General features: G+C 38.8%; 3 protein-coding genes across 16 annotated transcripts in view; 1 reads left to right on the top strand and 2 right to left on the bottom strand.

Moving 5' to 3' along the window:
- The first annotated feature begins 486 nt into the window (after positions 1–486).
- LOC116435067 (A disintegrin and metalloproteinase with thrombospondin motifs 3) lies at positions 487–8,960 on the top strand. Of its 3 annotated transcripts, none has more exons than XM_031994204.2 (15): positions 487–1,542; positions 2,306–2,557; positions 2,794–2,918; positions 3,007–3,099; positions 3,434–3,669; positions 4,180–4,332; positions 4,402–4,515; positions 4,951–5,083; positions 5,377–5,546; positions 5,995–6,271; positions 6,548–6,680; positions 7,259–7,524; positions 7,784–8,049; positions 8,173–8,428; positions 8,524–8,960. In XM_031994204.2, the coding sequence occupies exons 1-15, from the start codon at positions 1,008–1,010 to the stop codon at positions 8,830–8,832; spliced, it is 3,318 nt and encodes a 1,105-aa protein (XP_031850064.1). In that variant the 5' UTR covers positions 487–1,007; the 3' UTR covers positions 8,833–8,960. The 3 variants fall into 3 exon arrangements, with proteins under 3 accessions (XP_031850064.1, XP_076223051.1, XP_076223050.1); XM_076366936.1 differs by having other exon boundaries at positions 4,393–4,515; positions 7,322–7,524; XM_076366935.1 differs by having other exon boundaries at positions 4,393–4,515.
- A 110-nt stretch (positions 8,961–9,070) lies between these two features.
- The window catches only part of CAP (Cbl-associated protein), an 84,153-nt gene continuing 66,830 nt past the window's right edge, over positions 9,071–26,393 (bottom strand). For all 12 annotated transcript variants that reach the window (XM_076366932.1, XM_076366925.1, XM_076366933.1 and 9 more), the window contains 8 exons: positions 25,984–26,043; positions 14,769–14,973; positions 12,896–13,154; positions 11,773–11,884; positions 11,586–11,708; positions 10,981–11,135; positions 10,657–10,736; positions 9,071–10,440 (listed from right to left, as the gene is read on the bottom strand). In XM_076366932.1, coding sequence (XP_076223047.1) covers positions 10,272–10,440; positions 10,657–10,736; positions 10,981–11,135; positions 11,586–11,708; positions 11,773–11,884; positions 12,896–13,154; positions 14,769–14,973; positions 25,984–26,043 — 1,163 coding nt within the window. In that variant the 3' untranslated portion in view covers positions 9,071–10,271. The remainder of the gene's footprint in view (positions 10,441–10,656; positions 10,737–10,980; positions 11,136–11,585; positions 11,709–11,772; positions 11,885–12,895; positions 13,155–14,768; positions 14,974–25,983; positions 26,044–26,393) is intronic.
- Positions 15,066–25,975, bottom strand: LOC116435069 (uncharacterized). Its single transcript, XM_031994210.2, has 3 exons — positions 22,319–25,975; positions 16,662–18,279; positions 15,066–15,125 (listed from the first exon to the last, which is right to left on the bottom strand). Exons 1-3 carry the CDS (start codon positions 22,387–22,389, stop codon positions 15,081–15,083), a joined length of 1,734 nt encoding a protein of 577 aa, XP_031850070.2. The 5' UTR covers positions 22,390–25,975; the 3' UTR covers positions 15,066–15,080.

The raw sequence follows: 26,393 nt of genomic DNA, 5'->3' as shown, positions 1-26,393 counted from the left end.
GTCAAAATTCTTGTCTTTATCGAGCTATCCAAGTTACCATTTTCTTACCATTTTATTCGTCCACCTCATCCTCGAAAACTGAAGTTCTCAAGCATCGAAACACTTTCAAATTTGAGAATAGTATAAGAAAATTATTATCATACGCTCCTAGATTATAGATTATATTTCAAATTCGTAAATAAACCGAGAACCGTAGCGAGGCTGAGCGATTCGATTACTTATTCGTCATTTTTAACTCAGCTTTCCACAGAGAAGATCATTATTAATGCTTAAAAGAAAAAAAATACTCGTCTGGAAAGGGTTAATTCCCCTCGATTAGACTGATTGCTTGCCCCGGGCCGTGACGAGAATTCTCTGCGGCCGGGCCCGAAGACGAAATCCTCGTTAACAGCGGCGCGCGCGGACAATGAGTTCGCCGGCATCCTCGTTTCTCGGTGATTGCACATAAAGCTGCCATTATTAGAACTTCAGTGGGCGGCTGCTGCTTTTTCCAGCCTAGCGCGATCTTACGCACAATTCGCTGGTGCATTCGCGTGCCTTTCGTCCATGTGGCTGCCAGTTGCACAGTTGTCGCGCGTCCTCCTCGCGTTAATTGAACCTACGCTCATGAAATTAGAGAGAAGCCGCGATAGCGATTGCCGCCGAGCCACCCGTTTATCATCGAACCGCCGTCCGGGCCTCTGTTTCCCAGTGAATCGTCGCCGAGTTGAATTGCCACTGTTCATCGACGAAAAATGGCACTTCCAAATGTGAGTGGACCGAGAAAACGTTCGGAAATCCTTTGCCGACCACGCGAAATCCTAGAATCTTAGGGCTAAGAAGAGTCTTCCACGTGTTTCCGATCTACGGACGGATTAACGCGAACCTGAGCATCGATTACGGGACTTATTTCGATCAATTATGGAATTCAAATGAAACCGAGGACGTCGGAGTGAGGAACCAATGTTGAAACGATGTTTCTCGAAGTTCGGCCGGGGGAATCGCATTGAAATTTCGCCGCGTTCAACATGAAACGGTCCAAGCTACCTAGTGTCCTGCTGACCACGTGGCTGCTGGGCACGTTCGCGACGAAATCCAGGGTGACCGAGCTTCTGCAGAGCTTACAGGTCTACGAGATCGTTTATCCGCGGATAATCGCGAACGAGAACGTTCGCGGCAAACGATCGACGGATAAAATGCTCGACGACGGATCAGTGGTCATCGAGATCGGCAATTGGACCTTGAGGACGGTCGCTAGCGACAGAATGGTGCTGGACACGGGGTTCAAAGTGGATTGGGTGTATTCGGGACGGACGAGATCCGAGGTTCACGGAGGACGGTACGATTGTCAGTTTCGGGAAGGCAGTTTGGACGAAACCGACGATTCTACGGTGGTCGTCACGTTGTGCGACGAGGATGTGTACGCGGTGATGGTGACGGGCGGTGCTGCGTTTTTCGTAGAACCCTTGGTGGATGGGAAACACGTGATGTACGAGTCGTCGAGCGTCGGATGGTGGTCGTCCAGGGAGGATTCCGGTGTTGTGTCTCTCAGACGACTGGCAGGTGGTAGTCCCCGAGTTTTTCGTTAGTCGGTTGGCAATGTGACGTGCACGCCGTAATTTATGGCGGTTTATCCGCGGAACAGGGGATATGAATTCTGAAATGAATCTTTTAGAGGATGCAGAACGTTTATTGCGCTGTGGCTCGTGCGAAATGATTTTATGAGGCCGTTGATCATGTTATTCTAGATGATGAAATTTGCGATTTGGACTTTTCATTTGTATATCAGTTGCTTCGAATGCAATATAATATAATTGCTTTATGTAATTATTGTGCGTGATATAATTTTTATGAAGTTCCGCGACGTCTGTTTTATTTCATTTTAGAGAGACGAGGGAATTATTAATGTTAGCAATGAAGTCGAATCGTTCCAGAATTCCTGGCACACGCTCCATTGAATTCAATAATTATTATTTAATTATTGTTAAATTATTATTTAATTATTATTTAATTATTAATTCATAATTTTAAATTGCACGATCGGAGCACGATCGCGAGTAATTAAATAAACATGCAAAGAAATTCCAGTTTCGCGGATTGAAATGCGGACCTATTAACGCAATAGAATTGCGTAACTGGGTAAACAATTATCAGCTTGATGACCCGCATAGCTCGAGTTACGGTGGAATTTCATCCGCGCACGTGGAAAATTCAAGGGGTGTACGGTTTAAGAGCTAATTAAGCGGACTCACAGTGAAGACCAATTAATCCTATAACGTATTACACGAGGAATTTATTTGCATTAATATTTCGTCAATAATTGTAGGGTACGAGAACGAGAAATCGAAACGCAGGAGACGCGACGCGACAGATCATTCTACTCGGGAATTTTATAATTTATCGGGTGACACGTTTGATATGGATTACCCGGAAGCTGAAAAGTTAGTATTGTACGATGAGAAAGATGAAATACCGACCGAGTATAATGACACTATGATGGAGGAATTGCCGGTGGACGAAAATTCGGAGGATATTGGTTATTTTGGTGGTCCTCTGTGGCAAAGGAACAGGATACCAAGTGAGTGATCACGTTTCTTATTTTCCTTCTAATTTGATCATTGAATTTTAAGCTGAAATTCAAGTTAAAATTCAGTATTGCATCTTAAAGATGAATCTGAATTTAATAGTTACAATATAATGCGCGAACGATGACTGAAGTTTAACGTGCATCCTTAGAAATCAGTTGTCAGTTTGAAGTTGTTCGATATTTAGCTTCAAAGTTGAATTTGTTAATGAAGTTCTATAAACTTACAGAAAAGAAAAAGATTGCTAAGGAATCGTCACCGCGTTGGCTGGAACTCGGAGTAGCTGCCGATTATTCGGTAATAGACTTTCACGGACGACGTGCGCAACAATATATCTTAGCCCTTTTAAATATCGTACGTAAACAATAATATCCTTAATAATGTCCTTAATACAAAAGTTAATATGAAAGTTACGAAACCAATCAGTAAGTTCGGATCGTAGGTCAGTGCCATTTATATGGATCCGTCGCTTGAATCAAACATGATCTTAGTGATCGTACGAATGATTTTGTATGCAGAAAAGAGGGACAGCCTGGTAAGCAGATTAACACGTTTCCAAGTTCCATTTAATTTCGCTCGAAATGTATAATTAATCTTCTTACGCATAAGACTGTTTCGAGTCGCAATCAATCAATACATCGGGAACTTCGCGTAACTTCTCGATTCACGGTATTCGGCTATAAAAAGAATAAGTTGAATTTCAAATAAATCTGGACGTGAAATTGAATTATAGGATACAATAAACTGTAGTTTCTAATTTTAATGTATATTCTTATTCGATAGGCGTTGTTAGAAATCTACGAACGCGAGCTTGTCGAGAAGATACGAATTGTCAGAATTAGAATGTAAAATTATTAATGATGTAATAGGTTCGTCAAGGCGATGCCAGACGATCACTCGAAAATGTTAATAGGTGGAACAGGAAGATACTGTCCTCGACAACTGTGGACCACGACGTTGCAATATGGCTGACCCGGTTAGACATCGGCGGACCTTCTGGATACGCGCCTGTCTCCGGTGTGTGCAACTCTGCGAGATCCTGCGCCTTGAATCGAGACGAAGGCCTAACAAGCGCCTTCATCATCGCCCACGAAGTGGCGCATATGTAAGTTTAACGTAAACCGGAGAAATTTCGAAACGAAAATTTAAAGATAATTCGATTACTCAAATTTTCACTTATACATAATATTTATTCGAATCAATTACGATTACCACTAGAACTACCGAGCGATTATAGTGATTTTTCGAAATTGTCTTTAAAAAAAATGGAAAACTGTATTTCTCGAGATTTATCGCCTCGTACAGTTGTATTCGTACAAATACACAGATCTGTTTTATCGATAATTGTGAAACAATAATTTCCTAATGGGCCATTTTGACCTTCTGGTAGTTCTAGTGTTAGATTATTCAGAGAAAGAACGAAACATTATCGTTTCTCTAAAGATAAAGTCTAATTCAATTATTATTGGGTTAGCAGAAAAATAATATTTTTAAATGTCTAAACGAAAAGAATTCATTATGATGCTATTAAATTCAATTAATTATTAAATATCATAAAAGTCATCTTGAAATGCTGTCGTTCGGATTAAACAATGTACAAAGATGTTTTCCATAGTCTAGGCTTAACTCACGACGGCGACGAGACCACCGGAAATTCATGCAAAGAGGAAGGTTCACGAGGAAGCGTGATGGCGCCTATGGTCGCCGCAACCTTTCATCATTTTTATTGGTCGTCCTGCTCGAAAAAGGAGTTCCATCGAAGAGTCAGGTGAGAAAATCATTTTTCTCGAATGGAATATTTCGTCACGTGGTTTATTGTTAAACTAAGTATTTCTAGACGATGGTCCTGTTTATTGAACAAACCAGCATACGACAGTTCCACTCCTCTAAAGGCTACCATTCGCGACACCTTTACAATGGACGAGCAATGTCGAGTAGAATTCGGTGAAGGGTACGTTTTTCTCGTTGATTGTCACGTAACAGGCAAATAACATATATATTCTTACTGTTTAATACGTCAAAAATAAGATAAAAATGTTTAATTATATCCTTTAAGAATTAGAAACCTTACGTATACGTTATCTATACAACCCTAATCGGACCACAATGTGACTTCGAGTCGCATTTGAACTTTTCACTTAAATTCTTTGATTATTTCATATTGCATTTCCAAAAGTTTCTTTTGGGTTTTCAAAATTTGGGCCCCATAAACAGAAAGAATAACATTTCAATCGTTCCTTTTAGTCTCATAAGTGACTGACAGTCACGTCGTGCTATGATTCGTTATAAAAACACGTGATACGATTAGAGTTAATAATTAGTATACGAATCGTGGAAGCAAAATGATTCAGTTAGATGTAACGTGGAGTATTTTACCTCTGTCCAGTTACGAACACTGTAAAAGTTTCGACGTCGTGGAGCCATGCTCCCATTTGTGGTGCGGCAATCAGAATATTTCTAAAATCTGTAAAACTAAGAAAGGACCGCCATTAGAAGGCACGTTATGTGGTGCCTCGAAGGTAAACGAATCCCCTCGTAATCCGTTTTAACATTTTGACTGCCAATTAAAAATTATACTGCCTTATAAATTGTCTTGGTAATGTATTAGACGAACTTAATTTTCTTGGATCTATGAAATATAAAGAGGACAGTGGAGCAATTACGAAGAATCTAGCCATTTTAGTTTCTGCTTCATTAAAGAAACTATTTTTACTATGTGAACTTTTTGATTAGTCTTTATTTGGCAGTCAACGTGTTGATGAAGTTATACAACGATCCACTCATCGTTCCAATTCTTCTATGGTGATTCTAGTGGTGCATAAACGGTCGGTGTCAGTCGTCGAAAAAGGGAAAATTTGATTTCGGCTTAGCGCTGAACAAACCAAGGGACGGTGGATGGAGTCCTTGGAAACAGTGGGAGAAGTGCTCGAGAACCTGCGGGATAGGCGTGCAATGTCGAACACGAAAATGTAACAAACCGCTGTTAGTAATACTAACTTAGAAATTAAACATTCAGCTGATTGCAATGAAATGGTTGATCAGTACGAAACGCGACGAACGATATTAACACTAATATTCTCGGATGTATCTGTAACGATCATTTCTCTGTAGGACACCTTGTACGTGAATCTGATTAATGAAACACCCGTATGTCACTATCAATGATCCCTCAAATATTCTGTAAATGGATAAGGTAATTCGACATCTTGCAGGTGCACGAGATACGTAAAACGTCCTTTTCATTTTTTCTTCCATTTTCAGTATTCTTTACAGTCAGTCGAAATTATTGACTCGCATGTGTGATTTATGGTTCGTTAATTCAATAGAAAGGAATCGATTAATTCCGATATTCGTTTGTTCTCATTGATCACACGTTTTCATTGGAAAAGGCACTTAAATCTTGACCAGTTTTCGATTTCCTCTGCCAAAGGCCAGCCTACGGCGGAAAATATTGTTCAGGGGCGAGCGACGACTGTAAAATCTGCGATTTACCGAAATGCCCGACATCGGTCGACCTCAGGGCCCAACAGTGTTCTAAACTCGACACGCTCACTGTGTTCACGTGGCTACCGTACGAGCCTGACCAGGAGAACTTGAAGTGTCAGTTGATTTGCAGGAGCAAAGAGACAGGCGATCTGTTTTATACGAGGGAAAACTTGATCGATGGAACACCCTGTTCTTATGGATCCACGGATATATGTGTACAAGTAATTTATATTTTTTCTTATCGCAGCGGAAGGAATAATTCTTGAATTTGAATTTGAATTTGAATTCGAATCGTTGAACTCAAGTTCCAAATTTCATCACCGAACCTTTCAATTTAACGCGAAATGTGCACGTTAAAATTTTAACTTGTCGCAATAGAATTTAATTCCGCCGATTGCAATTAAGATCGTGAGCTCGGATTCAACTCTTCGAATGCAAATGCAATTTTATCACAGAAAGTCGACGTCGACTTAAAGTTCTCTTTAAATTGTTCGCAGGGCGAGTGTCACAAACTAGGTTGCGACAATGCCTTCGGCTCGAATAAAGTGTTGGATTTATGCGGGGTATGCGATGGCGACAATTCCACCTGCGAGAATGCCATCAGCAAATTTCAGCGAAAGCTTCGCCGAGGTCAGTCCAGTCGCCGTTCAAATTGAGTTATTAGAAGTACCGACCAAGTTCCCGTCAAAGTCAGAAACCGTGGGAGAAGGAGCACTCCTAATTAGTTTAAAGTGCTGGAATGCCGAAGGGATAGGGGGGAGGAGGAGGAAAGTGATTAGTTGTTAGCTCGGGTCGCTTCGAGGAATGAAACTGCAGGTGTTCGTTTCACTGTTCAATTTTTGATCGTGGAATGATCATGACGAGTACTAAGCAAGTACTATGTTGCTGGAAAATAAACAATACTTCGTCGTTTCATACGGGTCGTTCTACAGGGTGTTTCATTTACTTTGCATTCGAATTATTTCGGTGAACAATTCTGTAATCGTATAAATTGTTAATCTAAATATTACATTCTTTCCTGCTCTTAATGCGAGAGGAAGATGTCATTGATATTGACTTATAAAGAGTGCAATCAACGTAAAATTATTAAGACTGCTAAGATAGTTTTGATATAGTTATTTCTATAGTGAATGATTTTATTCAAACATGCGTGACACTTTCGTTATGCAGATATGGAGACATTAAAATAGATTGTTCTTTTGCTTTAGAAGTGACTCGAATCGCTATTATACCCCGAGAAGCTCATAATTTGATCATGAATATTACGGTAGTGGCCATTCCGTTTTTTGATTTGGACAACGTATCCATTGTGGTGGGCGATGGACGAAGAAGGCGAAACGTGCTGGAAAATCTAATTTCCCGTCAGCGTGATTTAACAATTGTGCAGGGTGCAGCGTATCGAACACAGAAGACCGATAATAATACGTACACTGTCAAAGCGGACGGCACTGCTTTCGATGACGTAGTCATTTTAGTAAGATACATTGAATACATATCATTTTTTCAATTAATACAATCGAAGTAACCATTTTTATAACAGAACAGCGTTCAGATTTGTTTTTTAAAGTTCAGACTTAAACTCGAATGTAACCATAAAAATTCAAATTTGAGTATGACCGTTAAATTTAATTCAAACTGAAATATTTTTTAATGTTTCAAGGCTTTTACGCCATCAATGAGATATTTCTTTAATATCACGAAGCTTTTACATCGTACACTTTATTTTTAAACAGGTAGTACTATCAGAAAGCATCGTACAGCAAGAAATTTCCGTGGCGGTATCACTGGAATATTTTATAAATCGCGACGAAAAGAACACGAAAGACAGATACGTTTGGTTATTCGGCGGTTGGAGCTTCTGCTCGGTAAGCTGTGGCGGTGGAACGCGTCAGAAGATGATTGTCTGCAAAGATGAAGAAACAGGCAGAATAGTCTCACGCAGGAAGTGTCCATTGACAACTAAGCCGAGCCAAGAGATCGAAAGATGTAACGTTTTCAGGTACGAACTATGAAAATCTGTTGAATTCCTTTATACGACGTTAATTCAGTACTTCGTTCCATTATTTCACTAATCTTTGAAAATTTCAAATAATATACAAAGACGACAAAAAACTGATGACAGTTGCAGTTTTAAATGGCTATCAGGACCATGGAAAAGCTGCTCGCACGTGTGCGGCAGTTTCGGTGTACAAATGCGGCAACTTTACTGCGTCCATTCCGAATTTAATGGCACCGAAGTGAACAGGATCAACGAACTTGAGGTTTACCGAATGATGGTGCAATCGTCTATTTGTAATACCGCTCGTATGCCAGTGAAAATACAAGAGTGCAATAGAGTGCCTTGTCCTGGACGTTGGATTTTTACGAATTGGTCTTCGGTGAGAGAAAGTCCATTTTCATTGTTAATACTTTTCGTATTCGGTGTATTAATATTTTTCTGCTACACATCTCGTGTCTTTCTGTAATGTCGCAGTGCTCGAAGAGCAAGGGCAAAGGAATTCAGTCTCGAATAGCCAGATGTGTTGCTCCGGTGAACGAAACGTTGTACAACTGCGGTGGGCCTACAGTAAAGACAGAAATACGTACTTGCGTCAGCCACGTGACCAGAGCCATCGAGCTTCCGCCTCGTTGCTGGAAAGATAAGAATTTGTTTTGCTCTATACCAAGTTTAAGACGGTACTGCAATGTTCCGGCATTCAGGAGAAGGTGCTGTCGGTCTTGTCAGACGCACAGCCATCAACAGTTACAGGAAGACACTGATCAAGTGATCCCCAATCTTTGAATAATTCTTCGAGAATTATTCTCTATAAAATATAAGCCTATTGAATCGAGAAAGTTTCGACAAATTGAATGTTGATGTTGACTGCTATTTGAGCGCTCTTTGTGGGCTTTGTAGCTGTTCATATTTATTTAAATAAATTGATCAATGATGAGAAATATTATTCCTTCATGGGCTGGGATAAATGAATGTGTTACGCATCAGTGGATGTCGGACATTTCACGTAATGAGGAAACGTGTATTTATTAAAATTTTCTTTATTCCATTTCAAGAAATTCACAAATCGGTTCACTCTGTGCCTAGAATTCTGAAACACACCAGCATAGACATGGGTACTCGATCCAAAATTATAGTTAAAATGATTATTAGTCGCAATTCGTTGAATTAATGCCCTTACTACGTGCTCAATTTCATTTTCCTTTCCTGCTCTACAAAGTTACAATAGTATAAGTATTGTCTGATTTCCACGTGTGGATCCACATTAGTTTTATTTCTAGTCTTGGGAATAGGCTGTTAGTGTATCGTCCTGGCGAAACGTTTTTGAAAAATTGTCGGTGTAACGCAATCTTTCCGATGACAACATGATATTTGTGATATCGGCGATATTCTTAGCTTAGTCTGATTATGTTGTGCACTTTAACACGTGCATAGATAATTACGTCGTTCATGATATTTATAATTATATTTTTCTATAACATTGTAACTATATATGTAAACCTTCTATACATTATATAATTCATATATAACTCTGGGTACAAATAATCTTTACAAAAATATTAATTTGGGAAGGCAAACTTTCAATTAGAAATTCCTTACCGATACTCATGAATATAACAATAGCATGGCTGTTTTTGTCTACGATACCAAACACAGAAGGAAACGTGTTCCTCGAAGTATTCACTCCTCTAGCATCTAATCAAAATCTGGATTCCTACCAATCTTGACAAAACGTTTCTCATCCCAAATACATTAACAAAAGACCAATATGCTCTACAACTGTGTGTGCAGAAGCTACATCGAGCTTTCTTAACCTCGATACAACTTCTTCAGCTTAAAATATCATATGTTTGACCTTCGAACAGCTGCTCTTAAGGTTGACTGGCTACTTTAATGACTCGAGGTTTCAGTTATCCGTAGCCATCTTTAATTCTGATACCGTACAACGTCCGCCAGACTTCGCCCTCGTGAATGGTATAATAAATAGCTAGTTGTTATTATACACTACTTACACATTAGGTAACTTTACGTTAAGATTTTTGGTAAAATCGGCGACAGTGTTGCCCGAGGGCAACGTGTCGACGTCGTGATTGGTTAAAAGGAAGACTGTTTCTTTGTTCCTTATCATCGACGCGTGAACGATGAAGACTCGTCTATACTAACGATTTAGTGCTTTGGTAAAAGTAACTTGTAGTTCGATCATCACGGCTCGTTGTTGCCCTTCCTCACAATCTTTCGACGTAGTTTCCCGGGAAAGTACCGAAGTAACCGGTCCTTTGACTCGACCCGACGTACCAACCGTCGTCACATTTTTCCATCACATACACCGTGTCTCCCTCTTTCAACTCAAGCTCGTCCTCATTTTGAGGTCTGTAAGGATACAGGGCTCGGTATCTAAAATCAAAATTAAAATATATTATTCACTGTAAAATACTATCTTACCGATATTTTACTTGTCTAGAATTATTTTGTTACAACCGTCAAACACTACGCTGTTGGTACAATGATTTGTGTTCATACAAAGCGTTTCATAGAAATTTATCACGCTTGATTGTATCGTTATTAATACTTATTCGAGAGATTATCTAATATTTCTCGACGGAAACGTACGGTGTCGGCTCGGAGTGTGTGTTGATGTGCAATGCTTCGTTGAGTTGCGTAACATGCAATTTGCTCCCTCCCATACGTGGCTGAAAATGATATAAAATAAAATATAGCATGAATTATTGAATAAACCGAAGAATTATTACTTATAATAATAAAAATTAGTGAAATATAATAAAATTTTATATCGAAGAATGTCTCTATTAATTTTGATCATCAGAATAAAAGATAGTAAATAAATTGAGAACCACTTATATCTTCATTCCTGTCGGATTTTTATTAGAAATAAGAACATATTATTAGAATAACGATATCAATTCTGTAACTCACCAGTGAGTTGTAATGGGGCTGGGTTGTGTTTATATTAACTGGTATGGACGGCATATAATGATGAGGTCCCATACTCATTTTTCCTCCAGCTGATCCGTTTGCTAAGAGGCTGTGCGCCGCTGGAGAAGCAACTGGCTTGCTTTGTGTCGGTGTCTCTGCAATAATTGGTTATCAATGACTAAAATCAGCAATAAAACGTTCACCTTAAAAACAACTGATTACTAGAAATTTCTCTGTCACGTCACACAAAGCAAAATTATATTCCCGGCACACAATTTCATCCTAATTACCTCCTTGCCTTATAATATCGAGTCAGCGACAAAACTGTATCCATACTTAATGCATATGGATATAATTCATCTCGATTTAATAAAATGAAAATACTATTTTTCGCTCTTTCCTGAATAATTAATCTTTACAGTAAATTTCTTTCTACGACAAACATATAATTTCCCCGAGTTAAATTAACTCTCACAATGAATACGTAATCTTCCGTTATACTGATGAATGATTAATAATAAAGTAACTTTTCCAAGTCTAGTTCGAAAAAGAGAACATAAAGCGAGGAGTTCAATTATCATTCGTTAAAAGTCTGAGTGGAATACCTGATCTGTGACCAGGCTCTGTTAAAACTTCGACGTAAGATATAGGGAATATCCCTTTCCTGCTTCCAATTCGTCCCTCGTACCAGTTTTCGTCGACTCTTCTCATCAGCACGACGAGTTCACCTGTAAATTGAAATTTTACGTTTCACTCGTCTCACTTAGAACCTTTAACTGTACGACGTCTTACCTTTGGCGAGGGAAAGTTCAAGATTCGTTTGAGCGACGAAGTTGAATTTAGCGCGTGCCTGGCCCTCGTAAGGTTTCTTTGGTGTCGTTCGCATGCCATCGTATGGCAAAATCTATAACACACGTGAAACACCATTTATTTCGAAATATTCTCATAAAATCATAACGACTTAACAAACGAGAAGCTAAATCGGCTCCTGAAACTTCGAAACTCCGAGGTAACTTATAATTGGAAACTGAACATTCTATCGGACGATTTGACACTAGAACCACCGAACCACTGAAAGTCGCTAGGTTTAAATTGCTCTACAGTGATCATTTAAAACAATTAATAACCCCATTAGATAACGCGGTATCAGAAACTTAAAAAACATAATTCCACAATGAATATTTCACAAATAATTCGACTAATTTCTCCTATAAGTTTTTTACAGCTTATACAATTGTTACAAGCAGTAGCTACATATTAACACGTTAATCGCCATGATGGTCATCAATAACCAGAGCTCCTAAATTGCTCGAAAGCAATTACAAGAACGAAACCGGCGTCAAGTCGAAATATTTAGTTACAGAAGTAACTAAGTAAATAATAGTATAGCTCAAGAGCTAACACGATAGATGTAATGCAATACCAAATCATTAATAACCAACTCCAATACCATCTGCCTAATATTGTACAAAACGTTGAATATTCTCGCGGCGCTCAACGCGTTAATCATCTTAACCAGTTAACTGTGTTCGACGAGTATACACGTCATCGTAAAGCTTGACATGATACTAATCCTCTCAGCGATGAATTCTTTATTCTTTTACATAAACATGTAATTCTTCTTTGTTTCGCTTTGATCTTTCATTAAAATATACTCTACGCGCATTCGCCCTACGTTCGACGAGTACACGCTCCATTTTTCGATTTTATTGCGCGCAAAACCAGAGGTTTTTCCAACTATATTCCACAGTTAACTGGTTAAATGCTCCATAATTCTAATGCCAAAATAAAAGTTCGTCCCATGTCGTTCTCGTTCTCGAGCAAGAAATCAATCGATTCATAAAAGTCAATTAATAAATTAACCGAGGAGTCGCGAACGTTGTAGAACTGTATATAATTCGATTACACGTATTACCTCAACATAATTCGAGGGGAACAATCCGATCATGGCATTATGTTCACCTTCGTACCAGTTCTTGTCTACCTGGCGGCGGACAAATATAATGTCACCGCGACGGAAATTCAATTCTCTAGGAGACTGGCCGATAAAGTTGTAAAGTGCTCTCGCTACGAGCCGCGGTTCCGGCGTTTGCTCCTGGGATCTGCTTCTGTGGCTGAGGTCGTCGACGAAATCGTCGTAACGGTTCAGAGGAATCGGCGATTTCTGGGATGGTCTGGGAAACGATCGTTTCACGATATAGAATATAAAAGAGATGCTGGTAATTGTTCCGCGTCACGGCTCCCCATAAAAGACACTAGCGCGAATGTTGGATCGCGAGAATAACACTTATAGTGTTCGCGGTTTGTCGTCGTTCGTGTTTATCGTTTTTGTTTCTACGTAAGGTGACGATGTGACTTTATAATAATAATATAATAATATAATATCGTTTAATACGATAGCCTTTCTAAACTACAATCAAGTTTAGGACCCTGAAAATCTGTAGATTAGGGTTGAAGTCTCTTAACCGGTCAGCTGTTGCGACACATTTATCTACACATTTTTTCAAAAATGTTCATTCAAGTAATGTATACTTATAAAATTGATTGCTTGGGCATTAAGTATTCCATGAATCAGTGTTTGGACGAGTATACTCGCCATAATGCTTCGTGATGAGTACATTGGCCAACAACAGCCGACCGGTTAAATCTTTATTACGAGGAGATTGTCGAGTTATCGTTTCGGAATCATTGTTATAATTCTGTATTGCTAGAATCAATATATGATATGTAGAAGATAGATAAAAGATAATATTGTAGAAGCTTCTTGTATGTATATCATCCGTATTTTGCAGAAATTAAAAGACCTAATCGAGAACTCTGAAATTTTCGTTGTACCTTTATAAAAATTGAATTGAAAGTTTTCCCATGTTTCTTTGTTTGAAACGTTGTTTGTAAATCTACCGGGGTGAAACGATAATTGTGTTGTTTGATGACTGATCAGAGCTGCTAAAAAAGTTGGTAGCCCATTTGGAGGAGCCGTGATTCGGAACAATTGCAGAGAAGGTGCTGTGACACGTGAAAATGAGGTTTTTAAGTGTTAACACTCGCGGGCAGTGTGCATCGATCGGTAGGAAGTGTCATATGCATGCAACTGTGCTCGTAGAATGTAAAAAGTGCAGATCAGGGTCGAGATTTAAATAGATTCTTAATGTTATGAACAGCTGTGAGTCTATAAAGTTGCAGTGATAAATGGCTGCAGCGTTTGTTACTTTCGACTCAGTGCAGTAAGAAATTTGATAAATACAATTTTTCCCTCGATTAAAGCCTGATAGAATTACAATTAATTAATTTTCAACGCTAGCTTCTCTAAATTAATTCATAAATATCTGTCTACTCGAGTAAGTAAACATCAATCTAATAATAACAAACGAATAACGTCACTCATTTTGTTACTACAAAAATATATGAACGATCTATTAATACACAAAAGATTTTCTTTATGTAAACAATCGCCGATAAAGTAATTGGCAAAGAAATATTTATATAAATCTACAAATTATCAAAATAACCGTGGCTTGACATGTGAGAATGAACCCGAATATGTTCATTTTTCATGGGACTCGAAACGAAGGAAATAAGTGAACAATAAACAAATACTTCGCGTTACGCGTTACAACGTAAACAGCTGTTCGGAATACATCAAAACCAAAATCTCGATGAAAGTTGAAGTAAGTTCAAATGGATTCTGATAAAGTGAATGTTACAAATTTTCAGTTCGTCGAAACTACGTCGAGGAGTTTTCATTCGCACGACGATCACGCGTCTAGCAAGCGAGCGACAGTACTTACATGAAGTTGTCGGTATGTCGCCGTGAATCAATATCGTGCAGTTCTTGTAGATATTTGCGACGACGTTCTTCCTGATAAACGCGTCGCATATTCTCCGCACTACGCCGAGCGAGCTCTTCCTCGCTCAATGGCTCTTTCGCCTCTGTACGCACTGGCGAACGGTAGTGAATCGTCACCTCGCCCTCCACGTAACGCCTCGGTGATTCTGCGACAGTGAACCACCGTTATTACTCATTGTTTTCATTTAATCGACACCAGAAAAATATGCATTTCTTATTATCCCTTTTTCGCTTCGTCGTAGCTCCGCCGATTTTACGGCGTCGCAGCTCCACGACTCCCCCAAACATTGTCTTCATCCTAAATCGTGTAAACAACGACGTTTTTATTTCGCAAAACATGTTGTTTTATACATGATCCTCGCGAACATAATATTTTATGAATTATATAAATATATACAATATCTTTCTTTATTCTTTTATCGAGCCCTTGTATTTTATTGCGCGAAACTGCAGGTAAAGATTTTAGAATTCGATAGATGTTTCGCGTATGGGGACTTCACAGTATTATACTGAGGATATGTGTACAATGTGAATGTAAAACTTCCATGCTGGGAGGTTATTAAAAATTAAGTAATCCCCGTGGGGTGGTAATTAAAGGATTTGTGAGGGGAAAGTTGGTTGACATGCTTGAATGGAGATCTGGTAATATTAATTTTGAAAATAAGGAAACGATTCCATTCTAGGTATAAAGCACTACACTATTTTTCTGATGAACGTCAAAGCTAGACTGAATCATTAAAGGATAATTTAACGAAAGATTGCTCCTGAATTGCTTTTTAATTGTATTCGAATGTCACGGTTTCCTAGTGGACATTCACGATATTGTAATTGTAATTATTTATCATTCAGACTCTGAAATCTCACGCTGCGTAAGATAACACTCGCGAAACGAGAGACGTGTATCTGCGTATCGTGTATCGCTGTCCTAGCTTATCTAGAATGCTGATCTACATGTGCCTGAGTACACGCTAATTATTTAAATTTTCGTGTAACTCCCTTGTCCCCTTGTTACGACATTATAAATGTGAAACGAACTAGCTGGCAATTGATGGAATCAGCGATTTACGAATGGAGAAATTAATGAAATTACAACACTCCGTTTCCGTCTTGAGAAGCGATCAAGGAGAGAAAGGGAACTGGTGATCGTTCATACCTGAGACATTGTTCCTATTAAAATCCATTATCAAACTGGCAAACGCATGCAAACTGAAAATCTATCTTCGTCATTTTAAGTTACCATTTTATCGGAAAAGATCAAATATAAAAAGAAGAAGGTAAGCAAGCTATTCATTAGGAAATCATTAAAATATTCCTACACTACGCAAAATTCATTCATAAAATACAACTGAATCTTCGCAACGATCTCCACAAATAAATTTCCAATAAAATAATTTAGCGAACAATGGCTGAGAGTCATTCAATTAAATCACATCGACGGAATACCCCTTTATTTCGCCTCCACCGAGCGTGACCGGTTCCTTTTATGTCACTTACGTGCACATTAAACATGAATATATTAGGAATCGTACTGCTATTCGTCGAAATTAATTAACACCGCTTAACGATGGCTCCTAAAGAAACTATTAAACCCGTCTCGATCGAACGTCCAGTTAAATAACCCCTTAAGAATCCCACGCGCGATTCGAAATTCAAACACATTCGAAATAACGCCGTGAAAACTTTCTCGAGCCGATTTACATGGAAAATATCAGACGCAGAAAGAGAACGTATTCATGGAAAAAAAAGATGTGCGTGTCTACTGACTGTATGGAATCGGTCCGTAAACTGAAGGAAGCGTGGTTCCGGTCCCGGAAGCTCCGCTGATCGAATTCACCTGATCGGACAAAGCCCTGGTGAACTCGGCCGGCCGTGGCCTCCGCGCGTTCGTGTTGGTCCGGCGATCGTGCACCGAACTCTTCGAATTGTACACCAGCTGAGGCGACTGCAATTCTTCCGCGGCCCTACGATCGACCCTGTTTTCCCCTCTGTAAGTCAACGAACCTTCCCGGAAGTCGTCGTCAGACTCGTCCTTGATCACCGTCGCTAGTCCGTTTAGAGGACGGTCGTAATCTCGAATCAAAGACACGTCGACGTTTTCCAGTGCCATCAGCTGCTCGTATCGCTCGTTGACCTTGGACAAGTCCAAGGGAGCCGGGATCTTCGTGATCCTCACTCTACGCAAGCTCATACCGTGCGAGAGACTCGGCAGATCAGCCTGAGATGCGAAACGATCGTAGCTACGTTCGAATTTCCCGCCAGAATCGGCGCCACGCTTAACAGGAGAAGCACTGTCCTCGATGAAATCGCTCTGGGAAAGGGAAGCGGACAAATTCGGCAGCGATTTGCAAAGATTCTGCTGGCAATAGCTGCTTCTTTCTTCCTTCAGTGAGCTCGCACCGATTTCATTCGACTTTTTCCGCGCAATGCGCGCTCGCGCGGGAGATTTGAAATCGAAGTCCCGGATTTTCGGCTTTAACTCCTTGTTTTCGGAATCTTCGCCAAGTTTCTTTGTCATTCCGTCGTCGCCGTTATCGAGGGACGTGTTGGGCGAGACGTTCTCCGTATTTTCGAAATTTCTTGAAACCTTCTGGCATCGATCACCCGAGTAAATTCGGTTCGGTGATTGACCGGTGATACGATTTTCGGTAACTTCTTTCTCTTTCGCGTCCTCTGGATTCAGCTCTTCGATTTCTTGATGCTGCAAGTCCGATCGGGGGACATCGCGTGGACTTAGACAATCTTTTTGGACGTCACGGAAATTGGATGAGGTGTTTTTTGCGTAACCTCTGGGCGAGGTTCCTGTTTCCAATTCCGGCGTGATGTTCACCCGACTTCGAGGCTTTCTGTCTATGCTGCTGATCGATGATTGGTTGCTTTGACTAGTCAGCGTCTCCGTGCTACCGAATCCCATGTTGTTGTATTTTCGTCTGTTCTCGAAGTCTTTGGGAATGTCGGTGACGTAATTGGAGAAGAACTGTCTTCTCAGGTACCTGTTCCTCTCGAAGATCTCGTGAAGCCTTTCTCTGGTTCCCTTGTAGTTTGAGTTCGAGAGCTTCTCTTCGTTCATCGATTTCCCATGGTCCTTTTCGTAGTCTTCGGAGTAGCTGTATGGTTTCTGACTATTGTTTTCGAACTGATCCTGGTAATCCTCGAAGAAGTAGCTTCTCTCGAACTCCGTTTTCGGCTTCCAGTTCCAATGATCGGGAGTGGTTTGCCGACGACTTTCGAAATCGTCGATCCATACGGACGTCGCTTTTTGCATCTGCGGCATCGAGTGTCTTTCGTAGTTCTGGTACTTTGGTACCGGTTTCCGGGAATGTCGGTGATTGTTCAAATGACACATCTTCTCGAGATCGTTGATCTCGTTAGCCAAACTGGCCCACTCGATACTCTTCTCGAGATCGTCGAGCTGCGTTAAGTTTCTGTCCGACATTTTCACTTCGAGTCTTTCACTAATTAAATAAGAATGTCGTGGTCCATCGTTACTTTATTGGGAGCACTGTTTAGCATTATTAAAATGAGATAAAATCGATTAATCGATGCACGGGCTATTCAGCTAATAAGATATTTCTCTCGTAAATGGTAAATATAGAAGAACCGCGGAAGAACCAAGTTTGTACTATTTTTTATAGTCAATATAACAGCGTATGTGTTGCGTCATTGACTGTTTGCCATTCTTGTTCCTCCGAAAGTATCACAAACATCGAAACTGCACACGCTTTTATCTTGTTTATAAAAGACAGAACTTTGTCCTTCGTATCATTCTGTGGCACGATATTTTTTACTCAAATTAAATCATGTATAATTTTAAGATGATTAAATAATCTTCACTTAAACCCGAATCTTTCCCGAAGAAGAAACTAAAATGTGTTTTATTTTTCAAAACATATTTAAATTTTATATGATCTTCTCTCATATTTCAGACGATTAACGAATCTTTTCACGGAGAAGAAATGTCGGTTTCGAGTCTACGAAAATCTTTCAATCTTTTGACTTGTGTATCAGTTAGATGAATAGTTAGCGAACGAACGGGACTCGGTTCGTTGAATAAGCCACGGGAGGGAGAAATTCCCAGCGAATGGAATAAATAATATTCTTTGTTTTTTTTCTCGCCACGTATGGCCGAGCGTTGTCATGCCACTGAATGACTTGGCTAGTTCCGCTACCGGTAGATCCAGTTTTTTCCACCCTATTTCATCGCGCAAATGAATGAGTTACTGTTGGTAACGCTCTGAATTAATAGTCCGATCAGATTGCAGCAACGCATGATATTCAACACCCTTAACGTCCCACCTTTCGCATTATAATCAGGCTTAAGCTCCATTCACAAAGCCCTGCGTTCAGGATTGCACGATACTAATCTTGTATCATCGATTAATATTTTATGGAAAAACACGAATCCGTCGACATTGGCATAATTGTACTTTCCGTCGAAAGAATATCTTCTGTGTTGTAAAATTCATAGTAAGCAAATTACAATGGTAATGAAGCGTTTAGATTTTAAAACGACTCAATAGGAAGTTTTCGAAATAATTTTAATAATTTATATATAAACTATTTCAATAATAATATTCTTATAATAACTATTTAATAATTATATATGAATTTTTAATAATTTGAAAGTTTTTTAGTCGTTTCTATGAAGTGATGTTAGAATCAACGAATTTATAATTATAAAATAATTGTTCCCCTCTAAATAAAAGGAACGAAACGTTTGAGTAACCTTAAAGTGGTCTGCAAGGTACAGGTAAAATTTGGTGAGCGAACTTCTCGATTAAGTTAATTATAGATCAGATCTTTAAATAGCTGTCACGTTATCAATTTAATAAGAACTGGTCGAGATGCCGAATGTCAAAGTCGTAAGGTCAAGGATGCACGATTATTAAGACAGCATTTATGAATCCCTCGGAACGAAATCTTGGATCGCACAAGCGAAAATAGATCGCACGTCTAACGTGAAGGAATAAGTTCATCGTATGAACTTATTTCAAGCCAAAAACCGGAAGTCCGTATTCGACTTGAACTTTCTAATTTGCAGATATTCTCCAATCCCGTGATTAAACGTTATGTGTACGATTAAAAATCTATTTTGAAAGGTGGTAACGAACGTTACGGTTGTTGCACGGCTCGCGGAGATCTTGTCAGACGAGGCTCAAAGCTGCCGGAAGTTTGCAATCCACGGCTTTCGCGCGTTTTCGTTTCTATTTTCTTTCATTTTTTTTTCCTTGAACAAGCGAAAACTATGAATACTCCGCAATTCTTTTTCCCCGACGTGCAACAGAGAACAGTGATCCTAATCGAGCTTGCAACTCTATGAATGACAGTATATTGTCTATTTGAAAAACGCGACGTTTAGACTATACAGGCCGTCCCATTCGTCCCGATCGCTTATAAAGTAAGCGAATAGAATATTTTTGAGCGTAATGAGTACGGGTAGTCCGATTTCTCTCGAGTATTGCGAAAGTATGGAACAAGGAAGCCTAATGCGAGCATGCAGGATGCGCGTGGAGAAGAAATTCTTCCTGAAACCAATATTCTTGCTCGTGTTGTTCATGAGAACTATACGGGTAATGTGTTACACAGATTCTACGCGAAAGAAGTGGATCATTAGAGTAGGTGAAATCGTTCTCCGATAAAAAGTGCCGCTCTTCCTCGTGAACAAACAATTCCACGGTGCAGGTCGGGATGTGACTCCTAATTTGAATAGAATGCCAGTTATGAGCGTGCAGCTTAACACCTTTCTCAAGGGGAGATTTCGCCTCTGAGCGTAACAATGTAATCGTGTTCCGCCGCGATAACCACTTAGTTTAATACTTAATTTAATTTAACTATTAATTTCAACGACCTCGGGTCCTGGTCGAAAATTGGCCAATCGGAAATAGTGTTTTTGCCATTATTATTGTTATTATTATTATTATTATTATTATTATTATTATTTAACATGGACTTTGCGATGACAGATCATCTACTTATTCAATCATATCAAGTTAACTAAGGTTCATTTTTAAATTACTCGAATGTATAATATGAAACATTAAAAGTTACATTTTCTGTAACACAAACTTCAAATTGATTGTTTTTGTGTATTAGTATAGTAAATTGTGTAAATGATTGTTTTTCGAGTTGATACACAATTAATTGATAGAGAAGGAATATGAATATAATTTTGTTTTTGTCTGTAGCAATGGTATCGTTGAAAGTTGATTGCATTTCGATTTCTTAATCGATGAGCATTATCGATGTTGAAATTAGCACTGTTTTTCCTCTAGCCTTTCGATTTTAGATTTAAGGTGTTAATTAGCGATATAAGAGGCTACCGATGGTATCAATTACATTTATTACCAGAACCGGACTTTACATTGTGCAATTAAAAATATTAATTAAAGCCCTAGCCACCGGTTGCTCAAGCATAACGGACAATTTCTATTTCGTATCTTTTACTATCAGCCAATTAATTCTGCACTTGATCGAAAGGAACCGCCTATGGAGTTTCTCCGCGGGAAAGGATTCGCGTTATCCTTCATAATATCATAGATTTTTATTTATAATTTACGTTTCGTTCGGTGTGTCTATACGAAAGAAGCAGAATGAACGTATGTAGATTCATTTTGATTGACAGCAAGAATTCTTGAAACGCTTGACACGCGAAGAGAATCAATCAAATGTACATTATTAATAAAAAATCCTTTCCCTTTAATGCTTTTCTATGTTTTCGTGTACGTATACTGCAAGCAAACAATACATATATATGAAATAATCAAATGTAAACCATTTGCTAAATGAAATTTCCTCTGTAATAATGCTAATAGTATGTGCATACCATTAGATATTACAATAGTATGTTCCTTCTAAAGAATATTTGTAGGAATGACATATTCGTTTGCAATACACAGGGTGAATCACGTAGAAGCAATCACGCAGGTACGTCCAGTACTCGCAGCAATACAGAAAATCTGTTTAAAATTACAATAAACTATTCAAAGAATCGACTAAAGTTACACGAAACAATTTCTCATTCTTCTCTTCCCATCATTTCCTACATCTCCACAAAGAATACATTTACGTAATCTATTCAGCAAACTTCCCCCTTATCATTATTATTCCCCAATCACAACACCGAGCACGAATTATCCTTCGCGTCGCCACTAAAAAATTCTTCTCGAAACACATTCTGCAAGCGGAACACATAAAACCGCAATGAACTCGTAACAAAACGAATAGCCTTTTTTTTCACATAATTCTATGCCGATAAGAGAAATGGGACGCGCAGATTTCCGTCGCACATCCTTTCCAAATAACACAATAAAAGCGACGCGAATTCGCTGACCGTAATACGTTTCAGTCCGAACGTTAATCTTCGCGCAAAAAAAGCCGAGGATACTCGCGTTAACTCTAACGCGGCGCGGTGAATTATTAGTCGTAAACCATCTCGCGAAGAATTTCTATTTGCAAGTATGATACGAGTCCATGCCAATTCTAGCGTGCGCATACTTCGGAAATATCGAAGGAAACAGGCCCGAGCACAACCGAAAATAAAACGGTGACGCTGCTGTGTTAAGCATAAGATAACGGGGCTGACGTAACTGCAATTGAGACACTATTCGTCGAAGGACGTAACGAAAAATCGCGGATCAAGCGCGCATCCGTTGATTTGTCGCTTATTTCATGGCTCGACGTTTCACGTGTTAATCGCACCACGCCACTCGCCCGTGAACACGAGCTCGAACACTTTATAATGCTTCGCGTTATCACTGTTCCACGACGAGGAGCGGAGTATTTCCACTTTTCCGCTCTTTTTCACAGTCCGGCCGACACGTTTCGCTTTCGACTCGCGAAAAACCTGACGCGTCTCGCGCGGAGGAGCCTCACGAGAAACTTCTTGCGACGCCGGACGATCCGGCCCGCCAGTCCCTCGGCGAATCGTGATTCATTGCGGCGAAAACCGGCGGCGTTCGATGGAAAAGCGAACCACCGGACGCTCCTAACCACGATGATCGGCTGATAAAGTTATCGCGTGTGCACGTTGAACTCGCCAGTCACAAACAACGGTTCTTCTTCGCCGTGAACGGGCGAAACCAGCCGATTCGCGCTCCCTCCACTTTCCGCGCGATTCTTCCTACCGAGTTATCGTTATTTTTGCTGCAAACGCTCGAATTTTCTGCGCGCCGCGACGTGCACCTACGCGATGGCGATTGGAACAGTAATTGACACTAATCGTACCGCGATCGGGTTTCAGATTTCGTGGAAAATTCTGCAGTTTTTTCCCGTCCGTCTGACTTTATATCAGTTCTTGTATCGTCTGGTTAATCAGTTTACCAGTTTGTGTTTGTCCTTCTCTTTCCCTTTTCACTAGGAAAAATTTGGTGTTCAATTTGTTTATGTTTTTATTTTGTAACATAGATGTAGGTGTTTACAAAGTGTCGGTATACTGAGTGTTCACAATAGAACTGCCGAGCACTTAACCGTTTAGGTTGCGAATAAAAGTTTTGGGAAAAATAACATTTATTTTCAGAATATACGTTGACCAGTCATTTTTAACAGAAATAGATATTTTATCAAACATGTTTCAAATGTCAAAAAATGGTAGTGATTACTACGTTAATTTTATACTGATGGCATCGCGACTAGGCCATTGATTCGCAGTTTACTGATAGTGAAATATGTTAAACTGATTTTTCCAAATTTCTTTATGAAAACTATAATATATTTTTGAGTTTCATTGTATCAGAAAGGGGATTAATAGTTTTCTTTGAGTAACCGTTCGGAAGGAGATTAGATTGTGCTGTCTAAAATGATTTGTTGAATCACGATCTTTATTGCTACTGAAATATTTTCGATTTTGATTGTGAAGCTTCAATAACTACTGGCAGATAATGTGTTAATAGTGTCTTTGAATATTTTTCAATTTATTTGGGAAACTAAGAGCTTCAGGTAGAATCTAACTATATTACGCGACACGATATTTCTCTTATTTCAATATTTAATAGTCATGACTATTGAAGCAGGTTCAGCAAGATTAAAATTTTATGAACGCCGATTTCATCACGTTCTTGGCAAACTTTTATTGAGGTGATAAACTGCTATCTGATCTTTGTTTTAGTCAATCGACGCTTAAAAACGTGAATTTGCATAAAGTGTCAATCAATTCTCATTTTATCTTCAAGCAAAAGAACCTTTTATTCGTTAAGCGTATTTTTTCTTCGTGAAAAATAGAAATTTGCATGATCGTCCAGAATTTTGTACAAGATCATTCGTTTTTATTGATATTTGCATTCTGTCTTTCAGATGTTATCAAGTTTCGCGGGAATGAAATATTCTGGAAAATTCAGCCGGGCTACGCGTTATCAGTTTTTGGTGAAGATTAGATACGCAGTAATACACAATCGATATCACAATGTGGCTCACTTCTTTATAAATATCAATGATTCCAATGGCGGATAAAGTTATCTTTAAGGGTCCAACATTGTCAAGGTTTCTTTCACACGAACGAACACTGCGTTGGTTTGTTTGCCTGCACTAAGTGCTTTATCTATCTCGTCTACCGGCAAGATCGTTCAAGTTCCTTATCAACTGATGAAAGTATATAAAAGAGAAAGTCATAATATTTATACAGAAACTGTAGCATTTACCAGTTGTATCGATCGTTAAAATATTATTACAGAAAGAAATTTTGAATAATTTTACACAGTACATTCCATATATTTTCATTATTATCAAAATATTGATATCGTTGCTTAAGATATTCATCGTAACATATGAAATAAAGCTTCTCTGCCTAAATTTTAAGACTGATATTAATCTAACCATTATCAAAGTGAACCACTTATCGCGTCTTAATTATCTTGATTGCGTGTAAACTATGGGACTAAATACAGTCATTATATTGACGTTCATATAAACTGAGTTATTAAAGAAATGTATTAGAGATAGATACTTAGTATTATTATATCAAGTATTTCATTACAATTTCATTTTTTGTTAGTAAAATTAATTTAACAATACATTAAAATAGAATAATAATTTTATAGTCAAAATTATAAAATTAATCTCACTGTAAAGTGACAGTATAAAATATTATTAGTGGCCTTTGCAATGAAAAAGAAAATATTTGGACCTCGGAATAACCTGCAAGAGAGCCTTGAAAGAACTTTTCCTTTATCATTGCCAAATTCATGTTTTGAAAGCAAATAAACTCTTCTCACCCATTCTATATTTACTTTCAATACCAGCGAAAATTATTTACACGTTAGTGTCTTGTCGTAGTCATGTCGTAGAGAACACTATATAGACATTCGTGATTTTATCTTTCAATTATTTTCTATAGAATATAAATTAAATTTCGTGCAGAAGTTCAACAGATAATTAAATGATCTTCGTTGAATGCACAATTTACAATTAATAAGATCAATTTTTAAAGTACACGGCTGTTTTCGTGGACATTTAATATTAATACCTGCTATTCTTCAGTTTCATGAATAAAGGTCTGATATAAATGAATTATTCTCTATAGAATTATTACACTCTAAGGATATGAATGATTTATCTCTCTATCGTGAGATTATTCCATTCGCGTCGACGTACGCCATTGTTATCCACTGTTTATTTTCTTTTTAAATAGTAAATACTTCAAAACAGAATACTACATATCTCGTGACCATGCTTCATCCATTGCAAAACAATCACTCCCCCTCCCCCGCAACATAAAAGATTGCATCTCATGTCATGCATAACGAGCAAATTTCATGCTCTGTTTCGTCCAACGGCGGCAACACAATTTTACTTCGCTAGAAGTAACTCGAATTATATGAAACAAATAAAAATATAAGCTCTGCATCCTGCTAAAAGCGCCTCGATAAATATTATTCGTTGACGTATGCAAATGAACAACATTTTCACCTCATGATGGTATCCACTAGATGATTCGTGCCGCTCGTTATTCGCCGGCATATGGTCATAGCGGTAGGAATCATCTGTTCAACCCTTATGCAGTGAGATTATGCGTAACAAAGATGATACCGATGATTCATTGATAGCAAACGATACGTAGCATCTTGTACTCTCGTTGCGTGTCTAATCGATAGACTACACTGCTATATACTCTGTTAATGAGTAAAAATAAAAAACAAAAAAAAAAGATGATCAGCTTATAGCGTTACCTTGGCAGTCGTCTCTGTGATGCTGAGATTTTGGTGGCGGCGGGGGTGCGTTCGAGTATTCTATAGCCGAAAAAAAAGGAAAAAATAATAATTAGCCGCGCTACAATGAGTAAACGAACGAAAATCACTCGCCACGGTGAATCACTGTGAAAGGCTTATTGTTAATGGAGGTTCTCCTTCAACGAAACCCGACGAAACTTTTGGTTAATGGAGGAATGTGTTGCTCGGTATCGATCGATATCGGTATCTCGTCCCGATCTTTCGTCCTTATCCGCGAACTTGGACATCGATTCACACTTAGAATATTCTTCACGGCCCACAACGAACTCATAAACAACGAGAGTTCGAAACTTTTTGCATTCACAGTCGCACCGTAGTTTGGCCGAGTGAAATTTAGCGAATCTTGAAAC

This window comes from Nomia melanderi, chromosome 4 (assembly GCF_051020985.1).
Source record: "Nomia melanderi isolate GNS246 chromosome 4, iyNomMela1, whole genome shotgun sequence".
Lineage (NCBI taxonomy): Eukaryota > Metazoa > Arthropoda > Insecta > Hymenoptera > Halictidae > Nomia > Nomia melanderi.
Note: the sequence above shows the minus strand (reverse complement) of the source record. Positions and strands in the feature narration are given on the sequence as shown.

Coding starts and splice junctions, on each gene's coding strand:
- LOC116435067 (XM_076366935.1), top strand. CDS start 1,008: ATGAAACGGTCCAAGCTACCTAGTGTCCTGCTGACCACGTGGCTGCTG. Junction 7,525..7,783: donor TCGATGACGTAGTCATTTTA/GTAAGATACATT, acceptor ATTTTTAAACAG/GTAGTACTATCAGAAAGCAT. Junction 8,050..8,172: donor GAAAGATGTAACGTTTTCAG/GTACGAACTATG, acceptor AACTGATGACAG/TTGCAGTTTTAAATGGCTAT.
- LOC116435069 (XM_031994210.2), bottom strand. CDS start 22,389: ATGCTTAACACAGCAGCGTCACCGTTTTATTTTCGGTTGTGCTCGGGC. Junction 18,280..22,318: donor TTTCCTTCGATATTTCCGAA/GTATGCGCACGC, acceptor TTATTTAATTAG/TGAAAGACTCGAAGTGAAAA. Junction 15,126..16,661: donor CCAGGGCTTTGTCCGATCAG/GTGAATTCGATC, acceptor TACACGATTTAG/GATGAAGACAATGTTTGGGG.